The sequence below is a fragment of the Acomys russatus genome, chromosome 6 (assembly GCF_903995435.1).
Source record: "Acomys russatus chromosome 6, mAcoRus1.1, whole genome shotgun sequence".
Classification (NCBI taxonomy): domain Eukaryota; kingdom Metazoa; phylum Chordata; class Mammalia; order Rodentia; family Muridae; genus Acomys; species Acomys russatus.
In genome coordinates, this window is record NC_067142.1 from 65,734,895 (window position 1) to 65,753,507 (window position 18,613).

An 18,613-nucleotide genomic window follows, 5' to 3' on the forward strand; every position below is an offset into this window, starting at 1 on the left:
AGGAATGAATCTACGTGGTAGTATTTTATCACACCACAACTCCATTAGAAAATACCACTCAACATAATTGCTTCAACTTTGATGTGATAAAGCTAACTCCTTAACATATAAAACATATGGCAGTTTCTTAAGATGGTCCCTGAGGATGAGGAGAATGTTGTCAATTATGCCTATGTGTCAGCAACAGTATGGTGAGCATAGGATTTCAACCCATGTCCATGTGACGACACAGACAGATGTCATGGGCCCCTCTGCCTCTTCTCACACCAAACCCACCCCAAGGGAGAATATATGATCCATACGGGAAGTCAACGACATATTCATTTGAAACGGAGTGTTGTATTTGGGGCTTAGATAACAGGATTCAAGGATTCCTATTAGAGCTGAAACACTGCTCTGAATTCGCCAAAGGTTCTGATGACTTGTGCAAGGGTGAAGGCTTTAATATTACATGCACCATTCTGAGGGCAGCTCAGAAGAGAGTGCTTCCTTGTCTTTGTAGTGGTTCATTCCCTGGTGGTTAATTCCAGAACCAAAGGCAGGGGCGAGGTTTTTTTTTGTTGTTGTTGTTTTGTTTGTTTGTTTGTTTTTTGTTTTTCTTTGTTTCATTTTGTTTTTTACATCATTTTGACGTATAACTCACTAAAAGAAAAAAATATGATAGCAAGCAGCAGGGTGTTTCTAAATAATCTGCCCATGAGCCCCACCCACAATGACCTGTTGCAAACAGTGTTTGAAAGCCTTGAGTATTTTTTTAGTCCATCTGAACTCCAGTGACTTGCTTCTCTTAAAATTGTTGTATAGAAATCAAAGGTGCTAAGAAATTCACAGCTCTTACACAAGCGTGAGGCTACCATTAGCTATCCATCCCAAGAGCAATGCAGACCGACAAGTGGGCGAGGCCTTGTGCTGCGAGTTCACTTCTACTTACCCTCTTGACCCACCCGCTTCTTTTACGTCATCAAGGACCAGGTACCTCGTTCTAAAGAGCAACTCACCTCCCCAAACTGGCCTTCTCCCAACTTCTCCTTGAAGGTCAGCAGTTTCCTGGGGAACTCTTCCACAGCCACATCTTTTCCCGAGAGCAGGTCCATGGTGACAGCAGGCACAGAGTAGGTGTTGCCACCTGTCACTCCCTGGAGGTTCACTATGTCGGCTTCTGCATAGTGGGGCACACCCTCAGGTCCGTTGGGCTGGGCTGGTTTCACAACCCCACTGCAGCCTGAGAAGGAAGACATGGGTACGGAGTCTGGTTCCCAAAGGCAGCTGTGGAGATTTCTCTAAGAAGAGCTGAGGGGGCGGCGAGAACCTGGCCCCACGGCGGCCTGACCCTCTTCAGAAATACTTAATTGTGGGCAATCGCGCTTCCCCCAGACACCTTTGTTTTGGACTTCAGATTGTAGGCTGCCATTCTGTTTCTCACTCTCCCCACGAGGCACCCTCATGAACAAGTTCCCTGACTAATCCTGTGAAATCGTGCGGCTAAGCCTTAGGAGGGCTTATGCTGTGTTAGGATGGTAGTCTTGAAGGTTGACAGTTTAATAACACGTTCCCTTAATTTAACAGCACGGTTTAGGGAGGAAAACAACTGCAGGCTGAACTTATATGACCTTGTTTAAAATATACCATAACTTGAGAAAGTTGGAATGTGATTGATACGGAAGACTTTGTGGACTTTAGGAAATAAGTTAATTTCTTCAATTCTGTTAAAACAGAAGTTCATATATAGTCACCTTGCTTCTTCTAGGAAATTAGATGAATTCAGTTTGCCCTTCCTATGATTTTTTACTCCATCAGTGATAGAATGGATGGTAATTTCCGTTCTTCTTTCAGCAAGTTTATTCCCTGATGAGCTTCTATATCTCTGTTTAATCACATCAGTGGGCTCAGGCCGTCCTCTCCTGAGGCTGATGACCTTGGAAAGCTGCTGAGGATGCCAGGGATGCCCCAGCATCACTCCTGATGCCACTCTAGAGCACTTTTTAAAGGGGACTGGGATGTGAAGCAACTGGCACTATGTACCTTATCCAATACTTTTATCGAGAAAAGCTAAAATGATATTTACTACAAAAGCAAAATCTTAGACTAGTGTAATGAGTATTTACCAACGAGAAGTCAACAAAAATTAAATGATTCAGTTATCCGGAGGGCTACCCAGAGGTAGAGAATGCCTTCACTTCAGATTCATTTATCTTTTTTCTCCTCCAACATAATTTCCGGTCCAGAGTTTACCCCTTGACAGCTGGTGTCAAGTGAGCAGAGCAGCTGGGCCTTCTCCCATCACATACAGAGTGAGATATTTACCTGGCTCTCCCTCGGGTAACACCTCACTGATACTTTGACATTTTTTTGTGGGTTCCTCTGAACATCTTATGTTAAGTATAAAAGGAAGAGTTCCAGAATAGACTAGAAACAGCAGCGACCAAACCTAGAGACAGACTGTACACTTCTCCAGAAGATGGCAGAGACTTAACGGATTGGTTGATCTGTCCAAGAGTGTTGTCTACATCATGTGAATCAAAACTTCTCCCTCAATCTCCTGCCCACGATATCATCCTCACCTGACTCCTCCTCCCCCGGAGTAAATTCTGGGAGCTTCCGGATCAGTCTGGATGGCTCCTGGTAGTCAGGGCGAAGGGGAAAGATGCGATCATAAGTAGAGTTGGACTCCTGCTCACTTGGTGATGAGGAGCGGTTGTTATTGAACATGCTGGACTCGCTGGGCAGGGAAAGGCTGACCGTCATTTCATCATCCAGCATCCTCCGTGAAGCCTGAAGGGCATGGATAGAGAGGACCGTCACTCTCTCTTTCTAAACTCCAGCCCTCCCTCTCAAACCCCTGGCAAACTGCAGCTGACATGGAGGCAGTCTGGTTCCATAAATTCCTGTGTTACAGAAACTTAGCAAAGGTTTCCTCAAGGCAGAATTTAGCCTTCTGATTTCTGTGTGGACAACATTCATCAGGTTTCAGTGAAGCATTTATTAGTATCATTCACACAACTCTCTACGAGAGCCTGTAAGTAGCCAAGTACTTTCTCTGGTTTTTAGAGTTGTCCGAGTTTTATTAAATAATGGGTTTTGTTGACTTATCCTTTAGGCCTTTGACCTGGGTAAACATAAACTGAAATGTCCACTAACCCAAGAGTTTGAAAACATGCTAAATTAACACTGTATCTGACCACCCTAATATTATAAAGTTAGAATAACATGCTAGGTTTTACTAACACCAAACAGAATGGCGAGTTACATCTAATGCAGGGAGAGAAACCACCAAATAGCCAACCTTCTCCATACTATCTTCTTGGTAGCCCCAGAGAACTCATTAGCCACTTAGAACTTGTTATAATCTGCCCTTTGCTCCTGGGGTCATGGCAGTGCTGAAAATGGAGGCACAGCTTCCTGTCCATAGTGCACATCCTCACCTTTTCTAGCATCTTCTGCCAGAACTGTCTCCACAGGATGATGACTATGATAGCAAGCAGGATGAAGATGATGGCCACCAAGCATCCAATCAGGATCCGGGTGTTGCTGTCATCAACTTTAAGCATGGGATCTGTGACCAAGGAGAGAAGGCAGAGAAAAGAATCATTTCACAGGGCAAATGGAAGCAGGAGCGAGTGGATCAGAGTGTGGAGACCGGCTCTGTTCCTTCAGGAGAATTCAAGAAAGTCCCATCTTCATATTGATGCTTTTTGCTGCTCTTGCCTTAGTACTTTGATACCATTTCCCACAATCCTCTCCACCCTCCCTCTCGCCATGTCTCAGACTAGACACTGAAGTGCCTGTCTGTGTACCCCCACATTTTGTCTCTATATCAGCATGGTCTGGATGTATATGCTCTTAGAACTCATGACAGATAGGCGAGAAATGAGTTCCTGTCTCTTCCTTCCTTGAGATGGGCCAAGCTAACTGAGACGCCTCTCGGGAGAAACCCAACCACATGTGTTTCCAGATTGCTGGCTGGCACAGCCTGAGGCTTCTTCAAACAAAGCATACACCTTCGCATATGCAGTTCCAGAGAGGTAGAAAAGCATTTCGTTTCATGGACTCCTTGTTCATTGAGGTCCCTGCTATGGCTGGAGCTCACTTAGAAATGCCTCTGTATTTGTTTCTTCTCCAATCCTTTTAAATGCTGACGGAGTAGTTGGGACACTTTAGATTCTGCCCTTCACTGAAGAAACTCATGCACACTCACAGATGAGAGTAACGTTGGACCCTTCACTTTGGGGGTGGACTGTCCTTCCTTTATCACATGCACTGGCTGGTTTAGTGTGTCAACTTGACCCAAGCTAGAGTCATCAGAGAGGAAGGAGCCTCAGCTGAGGAAATGCCTCCATGAGATCCAGCTGGAAGGCATTTTCTTAATTAGTGACCAATGTTGGAGAGCCCAGCCCATGGTGGGTGGTGCCATGCCTGGGCTGGTGGTCTTGGGTTCTATAAGTAAGCAGGCTGAGCAAGCCATGGGAAGAAGGCAGTAAGCAGCACTCCTTCATGGCCTGCTTGAGTTCCTGTCCTGACTTCCTCCAATGATGACCTGCAAGTGTAAGCTGAATAAACTCTTTCCTTCCCAACTTGCTTTTTTGTCAGTATAATAGAAACCTTAACTAGTACACCACACTAATGTTCATCCAGAGCCCCATGGAATCAAGCCACTCACACACAGTAAGGTCTTTGCAATGTCTACCCTTCTTTGTCTTCCAGGAAGTACACTCATCTTAATATTGTACAATTAGTAGTCACACGTACCATAGGTTGTGGGTGCCATAGGAGAGGTGGGCAGGGCTCCAGAGTTGTTATACATTGCAGCATCTGTCACAGAACAAGAGTCAATTAGAGCTTGGGAGCTGAGAGCCAGGCAATGGATCATATGAAGGTAACGTAAGACTGAGCACATTGTAAGGTCAATATAGTGAGTTACCAATAGTGTTTTAAAAATGAAGATGCCCTGGACTATTATACACGTATTAACTCATCACACTGTAGCCCACAAATTCAAATATATATATATATATATATATATATATATATATATATATATATATATATATATATATATATTCAGTGAAAAACAAAAAAATTAATCCATAAATATTCAATAAAATATAACTACCAATACAAGTAAAGGCAATTTTTCTGGTGCAAAAACAAAATTGCTATGTACTACACAGTATAAAAAGTTAACACATGGCATATCAGAGAGTTTGACCATAGATCATCATAAAATATGCATGGGAAGGAGGAGCTTAATTCAGCAATGTGATGGGAGAATTCAGTGGGAAAATGAGCATAGAATAAACCTAGTACAAAGACACTCCTTCTTTCCAAGAATTTAAATTGTTTCCTAAAATGATTCACCGTGCTTCAGTGCCCTAACTCTCAACTATGGCTTCATTCATCCCTAGAAATGGAAAACTGTCTTTGAAGTGTCCTTTACTGGGATGATACTGTAGCTTTCAAAAGCAGACGCCAAACTGCATTTGCCACATAGACATTGGCAATTAATTTTTACCTCTAATTTACCAAGAATTAAAATATAAATTTCTCTTCTACAGGGTATTCCTTCAACAAAAACTAACTTTTCTTCTTACCGTTATTATACAAACAGTTTCTGGTGTCAAATATACTTGTTAAATTAGGTTCTCAAGAATCTAGGGATACTAACATTATCAAGACATAGCATTTGAAACTACAGACTCCCAGGAATCAAAAACATTGTCCAAGCTGTGCTTGATCAAAATAAGACAAGTACACCAATTACTTTCCCAGGAATAATCAAGAACAGGTGGACACATGTGTGTTCAGCCAGATTATTCCCAAGGACAGTGGGTATCTATTTATTCCCCCAATCACTGTTAACAAGATGAGCACCACTTCTTCTGAGCATATAAATTTCTGCTCTGAACAAATTATATAAAATAATAGTGTGTTTATTTTTAAATGACATCATTGACACAGACATAATTTAGGCACCAAACATGTTTTGCTAAATACGTACACACTCTTTTACCCTATTAGACTAATCTAATAAATGAACCATCTTGAAATTTTTCCCTAGGGAAAAAAAAATCAAGCCAGAGAGGATGTTACCTTCTAATCCATGTCTCAATCATTCTCTCCTTCTCTCTCATCTACTTTATGCCTGTACTTTTCTTCCAGGCCTGATGCCCTATGTTGGCCCTATTCATGAGAAGTCCATGGCTCTGTGTCCTTCTCTTCCTAATTGCTTATATTTGGTGGCACTTTGGATTATTTCTGAAAAGACATTATATAAATTTCTGTCTTCCAAACTAACATTGAATGGCATGGGCAAGGTCATAAACTCCTTTTAACTTTTCAAGGTTTAATACAGCATAGGATTTCTGTGAAGCCTGCTATTTGCTCCAGGATGACACAATCATTTTAAAAATCTAGTGGTAAATGTTATGACTTGTTATAACAACATTGTACTCCAAAAGATATTCTTTTAGAGGGCTGGGCGTGTGGTGCATGCCTTTACTCCCAGCACTCAGGAGGCAGAGGCAGGCATATCAATGTGAGTTTGAGGCCAGCCTGGTCTACAAAGTGAGTCCAGGACATCCAAGGCTACACAGAGAAACCCTGTCTAAACAAAAACAAAACAAACAAACAAAAAAAACAGAAGAAGGAGAAGAAAAAGAAAGGAAAGAAGAAAAGGGGAAAGAGGAAGGGGAAAAGGGAGGAGAAGAAGAAGAGGAGGAGAAAGAAGAGCAAAGATCAGCAATAAAGGTGAGTGGTGGAAGTCCATTGTTCTCATTACTTTTGTACATAATGGTGAGAGATTTTCATCTGAATATTTTGATAGTGCTTAAATCCTCTCCATTAATATTCTTTTTGTTTGTTTGTTTGTTTGTTTGTTTTTGGTTTTTCGAGACAGGGTTTCTCTGGGTAGCCTTGGCTGTCCTGGACTTGCTTTGTAGACCAGGCTGGCCTCAAACTCACAGCGATCCACCTACCTCTGCCTCCTGAGTGCTGGGATTAAAGGCGTGCGCCACCACCACACCCGGCCTTCCCATTAGTATTCTTAATTTGCCTAGCTTTTGGTACATTTTATTATCATTTTAAAATTCTTTTGCCGTAAATCTCTTCTAGACAACTGTGTAAAAAGAGTCTAATAAGGTTTGTACTGCTCCGCTCTTGTTCCGAATACTTACATAAATTAAAACTAGAAACGCTAAGGATTATCTCTTTCCAAAAATCATGAGGCATCTGGGAAACCCCACTCCTCTCAGAGACCTGCCAGGAGGCAACGTGGATGCCCTCCCCACTTCTTGCATCCACCCACCCTCTTCCCTGAGGAACCCAGTGTTTCCTACCTGATTGGAAAGTGATCTCGCTGAACATCATCCATGTGTCAGCAAAATGGTATTGGCATTTGATGGCACTGGCCATTCGGTGGTGGAGTGGCACTGTGACAAACCGAGCACTGGGGTTCACGTCATCCAGCACGAGGGGAAATGAGACAGCAGTGGGCTCCCACTCACTGGCTTCAGAGCGGAAGTAGCACTGGACCTCCTTAAAGATCTTCACACCCTTAGCAAACATGTTGTTGCAGTGTACCTGGCAGAGAAAAGAGCATGTGAGGGTCAGGCTGGTATGCTGGGTTAGGTTGCTTAGGAAAACAGCCCAAGTAGCCCAGGGAACCACTTAGACCTGCCTATTTCTCTGAACACTGCCCACAATTCAGTCTTCTTGGTGGTGGCAATGATACCCACGTCAATCCTTATAAAATAGAGAGTGCTGTCCCTTTTCCCAATTTGCAACTGTGTGCTCTGTGCACCTCGTTTCATGGTGCCAGGCTCCAGTCTCCTTGCCTCTTTAAGTGATGGCTAGAGCAGTGTCTTTCCAGGACTGTCCTCCACGGGAAATCTCTTGACTCTGCAATCTTTTCCATCACGCTTGCTATCTGCCCCATATTTGAGCTGTTCTGTACTGAAATGGTGAGCCAGCCTGACATCCTACTTCCTCCCAGGGATCTTCCAAAGTCAGGGCATTTCTCTTCAGGCTATGTGGGGAACTTGAAATAAAATAATGCACAAACAAATACAATTTGATCTTTTTTTTTTTTTTTAAATGAAAATCTCACTTGGGATGCCATTGTTTGCCACTTTCAGCCAGACACACAGATTTAATTAAATTCAGTTTAAGTAAATCCATTCATATGGGAACATCAGATCTTTCTCATTGATAATTTCCGAGATGAGACAAGAAGTCGGTTGGAAGGTAGCTGGCATCCATTCTCCTGCCGCATGACCCTTTCAGCAGGATGTTTGTTTGGCTTGTGAGATTACCAACAGTCCCTCAGCAGCTCCCCAAAAGTGTAATGTGTAAGTTTGCAACAGACTCAGCTCCCTAACAGCAACTAAGCTCCATTTCCTCTGATTCAGTCTTACTTGCAAAACAGATCGTTGCTAGCCATTGTCCCTCAAGAAGCTTCACGGAATGGAAAGGCCTGACTGTCATTCAGGGACTGTACTTCCTGTTTTCACAGGCCTGCTTAGGCCCCAGCTTTCACTGCTTAACTCCTTTAGTTCCTTCCTTCTATATCGCGAAGGAATAGTCAATGCAGGGCTACCAGGCTGAATTCCACTTTCAGGTAAAGAAGGAACAATAATGGTGAAAAAAATGTCATGGGCAGAAGACTAAATAAGGGATATTCCAAGGGCAGAGCTCCTAGAGAGTGTAGAACCTTCTGGCACAAGTCTGTGTACTAACAAGAGATTCTGGAACTCACACGTTTTCCTGACCTATGTCAGTCCAAAACACAACTGGAAGCAGAGCCCTAGACATCTGTGCCAATGCCCTCACACCACATAGGAATGTAGCAGTCCCCTTAACTGTTCCATTTGGATTTTTTTCTCCACAGGTTTTACTAATGAAAGTGTGTTACTATCTTCCTCAGAGTGAAGTAACCATCCTAGTTGATTGACCCCAGGTTGATGGAGTAAGGCTAAAGGAAAAAAAAAAATCAAAGAAATACCATCTCCAGCTGCAATAGGTTTTTCAGATGTTCTGAAATCTGCAAAGTGTTGGGCAAGTACCCTGCAGGGAAGCTAATAATCTTTCCTACAGATGTTTCAGGAATTCCTCTGGAATGCAAATAAATAGCATAGGATTTCACTCCCATGTGGACTTACATATTTATTTATTAAAATAATATACTTTGAATATATGAATAAGCTTTAATGGTATATTTTAGCCATTCTTCAAAGCAAGAGATGAAGAGCAATTTGCCTCAGAGAGAAACCTGATCTGTAAAAGATATTAATGCCCTGGAAGTCATCTTGGACTTTTTCCCCCAGAAAAATTAACTCCTGAGGAGGATCTGTTTGCCTGAAGAGACTGTCCTAAAGCTACTCCATAGAATCCTCTGGCTTCTTCATTTAAGCTCTTGAATTATTTTATTCTCTGATAAACTAGCTAAAAAAATTCCAGATATTCAGGAAGATCAAAGACATTTTTATGTAATGGGTAGTTTAAATTTTTATGTAATTATTTGTTAACCTACAAATCCTCCCTAGGGTGTATAGACTTATCAATTATGGGCATGCTCACAGGTACATTGAAGAGGCATACAAAAATATTTCTCTCATAGCATATTTTTGTTGCTATGAATATTCCCTTTTTCACTTCTTCATACTTCCCATCCACAAAACTTCCTGAAGAATAAATAATGTGTTCTATGTAATCTCATACACTTCCTTATGTTTTACCATTGCCAAAGAACCTTCAACAACAAGCTGACAGCGTGGGCTTACGTTTTTCCTTCTGTTCTCATCTTAAGTGATTTGTTCATTTCAATGAATACATGTTTAACCACTTAAGAGATATCCTATAACACCCGGAGTAATATAAAAAAACGTGTATTTTTTAAACCTGGTTTGTATAAGGAATGACAAACCTACATTAAGAGGAATCCTTAATGGTGACTGACGATGTATAAGGAACAACACAAACAAACAAGTTTATATTAAGAAGAATCCTTAATGATGTATTTTCCCTTCTTCTGGGTCCCATACATTATTTTGAGAATTAATATTGCCTTTCCTACTGACCTTGGGACCACTGTGTCCCAAAATAGGGAATATTCTTTACTCGGAATCTAACATACTGTGCTCCAAATACAATTGTGAAGCCAACAGCAAGCACAGGTGAACAAATAGATTTTAGTTATAGAATAGATAATATAATTAAAATATTTTCCACTTAACCCAGGAAACAGATGTAGACTAGAGCCTGAGTACTGAGCAAGGGTTACCACGTTTGTTGATTATTAATGCTATGCACATGGACATTAATGTGGAAAGGGAGCAGATAAGTTATTATTCACTTGGAAGGTCAAATTTATTTGCCCACCTTTTCCTGAGGCTTTTCTTGGGGTTTCCTTTTGCCCTTTTATAGACTACTAAGAGTTCTACACAAGCCATAAAATATCCTGCAGCCTCATCTCACACCAAACACAAGGGCTTTCCTCAGCACTGCTGGCTTATGCTTTTCCCTAAGCCTAAAATTCAGATTTAACATCTAATTTGGTTACTTTTTGCATGAACGTTTCTTCTTTCTTTGACATTCTCTCTACAGTGGAGTGACATCAAAGAAGACTAGTGATTTAAACTACATACCGGGAAACCCTTCATGTCCCAACAAAGACATTATCAAAGGTGGCATCAGGGTTTGGCTCCCTGGGAGGGTCTTACTTGAGAGAAAATGAAACCTGGACAGTAAGCTTCTTTCTTTGGATCTCTTTATGTGTTCCTATCTGCTACTGTCCATTACTTGACAGCTTCTAGCACAGCCTTAGCCAAGCCTTTGGCTTCCATCCAACCACTCAACAATAGTCACCAATTTCCACTTAACTGCTCTGCAGTAATGCACAGATGAAATAACTGCCTAGTTGTATGCCAATGTTCAGTTCTGGTGCTAGAAAGGAAAGGAGGGAGGGAAGAAGGGAAGTGGGAAGAACTCAATAATAATGGGCCTCACCTAACCTATCACAGAATTAACAAATCACAGAACCGATGTTTAAAAATGATGTGACTCCAAATTCATATATACTTGTAGTAGTGGAGTGTATTTTACAATCTAGTTTGGTTGGCTTCAGCTCAAGGAACATCAGACATCCCCTTTCTCCCCCATGCTATCATTTTGGATTTCTTGAAGAAAATCTACCACAGCTAACTCCACTGACCTTCATGGTAGTAAAATTCCTGATTCGGTCAAATTCAAACATAATCTCGATGTAGCCATTGGTAGCACTCTCATTCCGCCAACCCACATAGTCATAGCCGGGCCACACGTGGTATTCATGGGTCTGAGTAAAATCATCCAGGCCAGATACGCCGTCAGTCAACTGGCCCAACCCTTCGGTCATGCTGCTCAGGCCGAGAGAGGAGGAAAGAAGAGAGGAGCCTGGAGTTACTCACACAGTCACAGAGGACCTTTTCACCCCACTGCCCCCACCACTGGATTTGGCAAGCACTGACAATCTTAGGGGTAGAGGGGTTAGGGGAACTGGACCAAATGCATCTTATACTTGTGGTTTCTTTTTCTGAATTGTGTAGTCCAGGAAGGATTGGAAATGCCTCCAATAAGCATTGGTCACTGATGGGGCAAGAGCTACTTGTAATGGTCTCCATGCTACCCATTAACTCTGTCACTAGTGAATGAATTTAATTGGCTTTGATAATGGTGAACCATTGTATCAGGGCACCATGTTTAGCTGGGTAGCACAGACAAGGGCTCAAGGGTTAGTAACACAAAGTACTTCATATAAACTGATAAAACAGTACTTAACAGTTTTGCTGCTAACGTAGTTAACACTGATTATTTTATAACATTTTTTTGTGTGTGAAACTGACTTCTCCACTGATTCAGGGAAAGAGATCATTAGGATGATATTAATTTGATTAGATGCTTGTAATCCCAAAGTAAATGTTTCTTCCTGATTCTTGTTCCCAAGGTCGCCATTATGGCATTGGCTATGAGTTCATTTTGTGGCGTAGAATCTGGGATTTTTAAAATACACACCTCATTGCTTTCTCATTAGACTCAAATCTAACCTTTGCCAGCTGCCTGTTTTATCTATCTAAAGGCCAGCTTGGATCACATCTTTCCCCAAGTTTAAGAATCATCAATGAATCGTTGTACTGGTGATGCTGAAAGGAAACCCTCTCCCTCCCCATCCCCCCCTCTACTTGATCTCCTTCTTACTGTTCCTGGCTTGGACATTCAGGTCTCTACCAGCATGAAAACCACTGTGCTATGCCTTCTCCTGCCGAGGAACCATGAACTAAAATAAATCCTTCTTCCTCGAGTTATTTATTATCAGGTATTTGGTCATAGCAATGAAATAAACAAGTATACATACGGCAATTAGACCTCTTATGTAGCCACTGTCTCAAACTGTGACTGTCTTGAATGTAAGACCCGTGGTTTCAATTTCTTTAAATACACACAACACCTAGCCAATGTTTTCACGCCTTGTAACAACTGACTAGCAAAGGCTGGTTGAGCTGGGTTCAACTGATATCTCATTTCCTGTGTGCCTTGGGTATAGGCTAGCTAGGGTGTGACTGAGTGAAATGATGTCAAGATGATGTAAGAGAGTGGAGGAAAAGTGAGTGACTAAGCAGATGGAAAGGGCATAGTAGGGACAGAAGACTGGATGAATCAGGACTTCACCCAGGGGCCAGCAGCTGAGGGTGATGATAGCTCACTCTCCACACCCAAACTGGCAGAAGGGCTGGCATTCCCGAGACTCACAAATATATATATATATTTCTTTTTTTTTTTTTTTTTTACAGTCCCTAGAAATTTTATTGTCTGCTCTGAGTTTCACAATATTCTGACCTCTCTCCCAGGCTCATCCTTTCAGATAAAGAATGAAGTAAGGGGGGAAAAGGCGGGTGTTAGGAATGGGCCAGAAGATGAATGTAATGATTAGAATGGGTAAGCATATGCCTTACCCAACTCTATACCCCAGTGTGTCTGATGATACTTTTCTACCACAGCTCTCCGTCCATCCACTTCAGGCCTCTCTACTGCTCCCAGCCCTAGTTATTGCCAGAGTCAGACCAGTGTTGTCCTCTACTTTCTCCTTTTCACACTTCTACCTATCTTTCTTTGCTTTCACTGCCATCGCATTCTAAAAACTGCTCTTATCTACCACAAACCCTAACAGTTCTTTCTTTTCATGGAGTCTAAAGTATTATATTAATGGAGTCTACTATTCCTTAACTTTGTGGCCTGATCAGTGACCAATGTTTATACTTATTACTCTGTCTGACTAAGTCAGCTTTTAGGTTGGCACATGCATCCTCATTTCAGGGTCAAGATATGGCTCCCAGACGTAGAGCCATATCACAAAGTTTAGCTCTTGTTTTATATAGTTTCTTCCTGCCTACTGTATTACTATTTTGTTTTCCAAAAGTGAGTTACAACTTGTAGATAAATACCACATAGTTTACTCCCTCTAAGTGATCTCACATTGTATCACATATAAACATAATATGGGTGGGTTGACTGATTTCATGATTATTGATCAAATCATGGTAAAAAAATTTTTTTTTGTTATGGCTATTCCACCCCCCGCCCATTCTGGTGAATATTTAAATGTCCTAGACTTTACCTGTACCCAACAGCTCCATCATAGACAGAGTCATTCAGGTAAATGATGGAGCCTCCAGGGAGTACAAACTGCTGCCCAGCTGGAGCATTGTAAGATACCAAGCCATCTGCCAAAGGAAACACAGTGTTCAGTGTCTCTGGTAAGATGTGCCAGTTACCCCAGGAAGCTACTTGAGCATCCAAGGAGGTACAATCTTGGGCATCATGCCCACTGGGGCTCATGGTTGAGCACCGTTGAGAAGCATGCCTCAGTGTCCCTAACCTGAGTAAGTCTGAACGTGTCATCCCAGGCACAGGACCCCAAGCCCTGGGTGGATGAACATGGCTCATTTATCTCATTTATAACCAAAAGGGATTCGTCTTGCTCCCAGGGTGAATGACTTCATCCCTTTCTTAGTTGATGGTCTTCAGTTCTCAGGGCTTTGAAGTTTCCACATGGTGCATAAGATCTCTGTGGTAGAGACTTACCTAGCCAGACACAACCATAAAGCTCAACCCTCATGCACACACTCATGGAGTGGTCAGTGACTGGGATAAGGCGAACAAATCTGGCTACAATGGGTGGCTCCAAGTCCTTCAGGAAAACATCATAAGGGTTACTGTTCCCATCTAGCACCTAGGAGAGAGAAGAGAAAGAGCAGAGGCCGTCTAAAACCGCGCTCACCTTCCTTTCCTCATCACGCACTTGGGTGGACTCTCTGCTTTCCATTCGTGAGCAGAGTATAGCCACTCAACTCTCCCAGCAGAGCTAATAGGTCCCCTGTGCCATCTCCTACACCGAGGGTCACATTTACAATGGCATCCCAGGCTTGACTATGCACACAACTAAGTACACACTTTGAAGAGTTGTACTAGAAGTCAATATATAGTCCTAGATTTGCCCCCAGAACATGGACCTTTTCTTCTTACCTGCTTCCCGTGCCGGTTACGCCAAGAGATCCAGCGCGTGCCATCCCGACTGTAGTTGATCTTGTACATGGGTGCAAATTCAATGCCATGGCCCCCTGCATGACGCCCCTGGGTCCCCACCAGAGTGATAAAGTGTAGGGTGCGTAAGTCAATCTGCAGAAACTCCTTCAGGTCATCGGGTTGCACTGGAACCTTAGGGCACCAGGCTCCGTCTCCTTCTTCGGAGTCGAGCCTTGAGAAAGAAGGGTAGGGGAGAGAGAAAGAGCGCGATGGACCGCGTAGCACAGGGAGAGTCATCACAAGGAAGCTGGGGGCCTCCAAAGCACATGGGACCTTCAGTTTTCATCTTGATTTAGAGAACGCTAGAGAAACGAACCCCTTTCCACCTGTGTTCCCCTGTGGAGTTCTTTCGCTGCCCCTTTTCCATGTCTCAGCCTCAACCTCACAGAGCTGGCTGCTCGTGGTTTGGGTACCAAGCGATAGGAATGAGGAGGGAGGGGTGGTGGGGTCTCAGCGCGGACCATACAACTCAGTGGGATGCTAGCCAGAGGGATTCCATAGCCACGCAGCAAAAGCATGAGGAGAGTGGCTAACAACCTGGTTCTAATGATTACCTCCAGGCTCGGCTACCACTGAGCAGCACTGCGAAATCACTGTAAGGTTTATTTGGGGACCCTCTTAGTTTTCTCCCTCTTCCTCAGAATGCTCCGTTTCCTGACGGGAGTTACCAACTCATTCCCCGCTCCTCCCTATCTCCTCCGGCCATCACTAGTCTCTCAAACACTAAGATAAATATAATGAGGAAGGCCTACAGGAGCCTATTTCCTCAGGAGCGATTCCATTTTTAACAAAATGGATACTAAATTTACACCGAAATACTTAAGTTCTAGCAGGAAGGGTTGGCATTGGTCAGCAGAATATTTCCTGAGTTGGGATTCTGTTAATTTAAGGAACCTTGGGAATTACATACACCACATAGAATTTACTCTGTTTATGGATGAGGATGGCCCTTCTGTGTGAGGTTTTCTTGAGGGAGGAAAGGACTTACTGGAAACCTCAGTGTCTGGTTTAACCACAGATGCTCTGCACAGTGGCATTTCAGATCTCTCCTGAGAAGCAGGCTTCACTCACTGCCAGGGTCCTCTCTAACCTATGTCTCTCTGTACCTGCAGCCTTGGCCTTTCTCCTGCAGCAGCCCACAGCGAGGTCAGGTAAAGCAGCTTCACCGCCTATCAATGACCCCATTCATAGTGGGTGGTGTGGCTCTGGGGCCTCTGTGTTTGGGAAGAAGTTTCCAGGCCAGCAACTACAGCCAAGACCTGGCCTCTCTCTGAAACGGTACAAACCCCTTCACATCTCTCTTCCAGTCTCAGGAGATCTCCCCAGTACCGTCCCTTCCCCCAGCAACTTGAGTCACGGCTGTATGTCTATCTCCGCCAGCATTCGGGCTCTCTCCATGTAGCTATGCTCACCTCCCATATTTGGCAGCCGTGGAGTCTGACCACTGACTTGAAGCTGTGATGTCCTCATCTGGAATGTGGCCTCCTGACATACCCAGAGGATAGCGACATATGGCTGGAGCAAGGAAACAAAGAGAAAACAGAATGTGCTTTTCTTTTTGCTCCAGGGTCCCCAGGAAGGTTGAAAGTGGTAACAGAACAGGAAATAGGGGGACTGAAATCTTCCTTTATCCCTCTATGATCCCAGTTCAGCCAATCAGAGGCTTCAGAACTTCTTCCTGACTCTAACTCTGAAAACCTTTTAGACCTCCAAGGTTTAACCAACAGCCAAACTTTAATTTTGGCCCAAACTCTGACGACTAATGTAATACAATTTAAAGTTCAACGTTCTTATTTTACTGAGTAATAACTCTAGTAGCTTGTCCAGAGACCCTTACAAGCAGATTTGCATATTAAATCAATTTCCTAAAAGTAGTGCTATCCTTGTAGCCGTCAGGTACCGCTAAGATCCATAGCACTCTCATTTACTAAGATGATTGCATGAGACTATCAAACAAACCAATGAACTGCTCCGTGTCAGTATTGAGCATGCTGGTCCTGACTGAAAACAATAGCTTCAGAGAATAAAACAGAATATATGAAATTCCTTGTGGGCAACAAAGGATCACCATCTCTGAGAGAAGGGAACCAAGAAAGGGTCTAACAGATGAGCCGGCTGTCATCCTGACAGTGACCAATTTCAACAGGGAAGTGAGAACCCAGGCAGGACCATGTGGACTTCCTGAGTTATAAAGACAAAACAAGAAAATGTAAGTACCTTGAAGTCACCATGTTTCATGCATAAAAAATGGCTAGCCCTATACAGCAGAGAAAAGGAATCATGGTGAGGAGGAAAAAGAAAGAACTAATTTTTAGCACATTTTTTTTTCCAGAAATACAAAGCCACAAAAGTCCTTGAAAAAATAAACTAAAAAATCCTTAGAAAAGAAGGGTAGACCTGGAGAAACTAGGAGTCTAGATATCAAAACATATCACAGTTATAATAATTAAAACACTCCTGTACTTAAAAACAAAAAAGTAACCAACAAAACAAAATGGAGAGCCCAGAAATAATCTCACACATACAAGGTCAATTGACCTTAAACATAGGTACCGAAAAAAAAAATGCATAGTGGGAGGGGAGAATAGTATTGTCAACCAATGTGCTGAAGAAATTGGACATCTACGTGTCCAGGAGTGAAACTGAATCCTCGGTACACATAAAAACCACACACATAAGAGGGGTGTGTTAGATTGCCGTACATGATCACAGGCTGACTGGCTCCTCAGTGGCCATCTGCAGGTAGCAGAGTAAGGAGAGCTAGGGGCTGGTCAAGTAGTGAGAAAAATTAAAGCAAGGAATAAAGTCCCTTGTGTCCAAAGCCTGAAGAACTAACAACAAAAAGTATACCTGTCCAGGAAGGGCAAAGCCAAGCTGAGAACAAGAGCTAGATCCACCTTTGCTTTTTCTGTTTCAGTTTGGCCCTGAGCCCGTAGCATGGTGTTGCCTACATTTGAAGATCTTAGATCTTAACCCTAGTGTAGCTGACGCTAAATATGGGAGCTGCATGGTGGTAAAGATGCAGTCAGTCTGCTGTGGGGCTGGGCTCAGAGCTCTACTCTCAGACTCCATCCATCCTGGATGGAAAATGATGCTCAGGGGCCATGTTGGCAGCCGCAGAATAGAGCATCCACAGTCACTAGGCTTGCAGCCCCATCCATCACACATCTCCAGATGTGGGCCTGTAAACGTAATGCGAACTTCTGTCCTCTGGGACGTGTGAGGTAAGCCAGACAGGAAAGGAGAGCCAACAAGATGAGTCATGATGCTATCGTAAATAATTTCCCACCAAGGGGTCTGCCGTTCCTTGGGACAATAAGCAAGACATTCCAAGCTGCCACTGCCCCTACTGCACATCTCAGCAGAACTGTATTTCCCAGAAATCCTTTTTACTGTCATCTCCTAATAGACTCCGTGCAAGAATTTGCCCCTATGTAACAGATAAAGAATATGAAGTAAAAGTGATCTGAGGCGACAGAGAAAGTCCATGTCGAGTCCTCTGCTATGAGGTATCAGAGGGTTGCTGAGTTCTTTCCAAGGGGCTTACAGACAAAGTCCTTGGAACGCAACCTTGAGTCATGACCTGCATGCAGGCAACAAATAGAAAAGGGCTCTCTATTCTCGAGTCTGATCATCACTTACATTATGGCAATCTATCCATTCATGTATCCCGTTAACAAACGTGTTCATTAACAATTGTTCTTGTATTTATACAGTAGTGAAAAAGGCAGAGAAAAGGATTTCTTTCACAGGCCTCCATTGGGGCCCAGGAGCAAATGGAAGACAATAGGCTTTCAGACATCAAATAGATACAGTTGCTTATCTACTTGACAGTTGCTGATACTATTTCAGAGAATCTGACAAACTATCAAAAATATTGAAATATGGTGTCAGGATAAAAGTGGCAGATTCTTTGAAAACAGTCCAAAATCATAACATTTTTCTTCTAAATAGCAACTTGAAAAATTATGGAAAATGTACTGGAAGATAAGGAAAAGTATTA

General features: G+C 42.9%; 1 protein-coding gene across 3 annotated transcripts in view; it reads right to left on the reverse strand.

The window, feature by feature from the left end:
- Nucleotides 1-18,613, reverse strand: part of Ddr2 (discoidin domain receptor tyrosine kinase 2) — a 117,693-nt gene that overhangs the window by 10,882 nt on the left and 88,198 nt on the right. For all 3 annotated transcript variants that reach the window (XM_051147805.1, XM_051147804.1, XM_051147803.1), the window contains 10 exons: nucleotides 16,023-16,125; nucleotides 14,551-14,782; nucleotides 14,110-14,257; nucleotides 13,643-13,748; nucleotides 11,204-11,387; nucleotides 7,332-7,575; nucleotides 4,747-4,809; nucleotides 3,423-3,553; nucleotides 2,562-2,772; nucleotides 999-1,222 (listed from right to left, as the gene is read on the reverse strand). In XM_051147805.1, coding sequence (XP_051003762.1) covers nucleotides 999-1,222; nucleotides 2,562-2,772; nucleotides 3,423-3,553; nucleotides 4,747-4,809; nucleotides 7,332-7,575; nucleotides 11,204-11,387; nucleotides 13,643-13,748; nucleotides 14,110-14,257; nucleotides 14,551-14,782; nucleotides 16,023-16,125 — 1,646 coding nt within the window. The remainder of the gene's footprint in view (nucleotides 1-998; nucleotides 1,223-2,561; nucleotides 2,773-3,422; nucleotides 3,554-4,746; nucleotides 4,810-7,331; nucleotides 7,576-11,203; nucleotides 11,388-13,642; nucleotides 13,749-14,109; nucleotides 14,258-14,550; nucleotides 14,783-16,022; nucleotides 16,126-18,613) is intronic.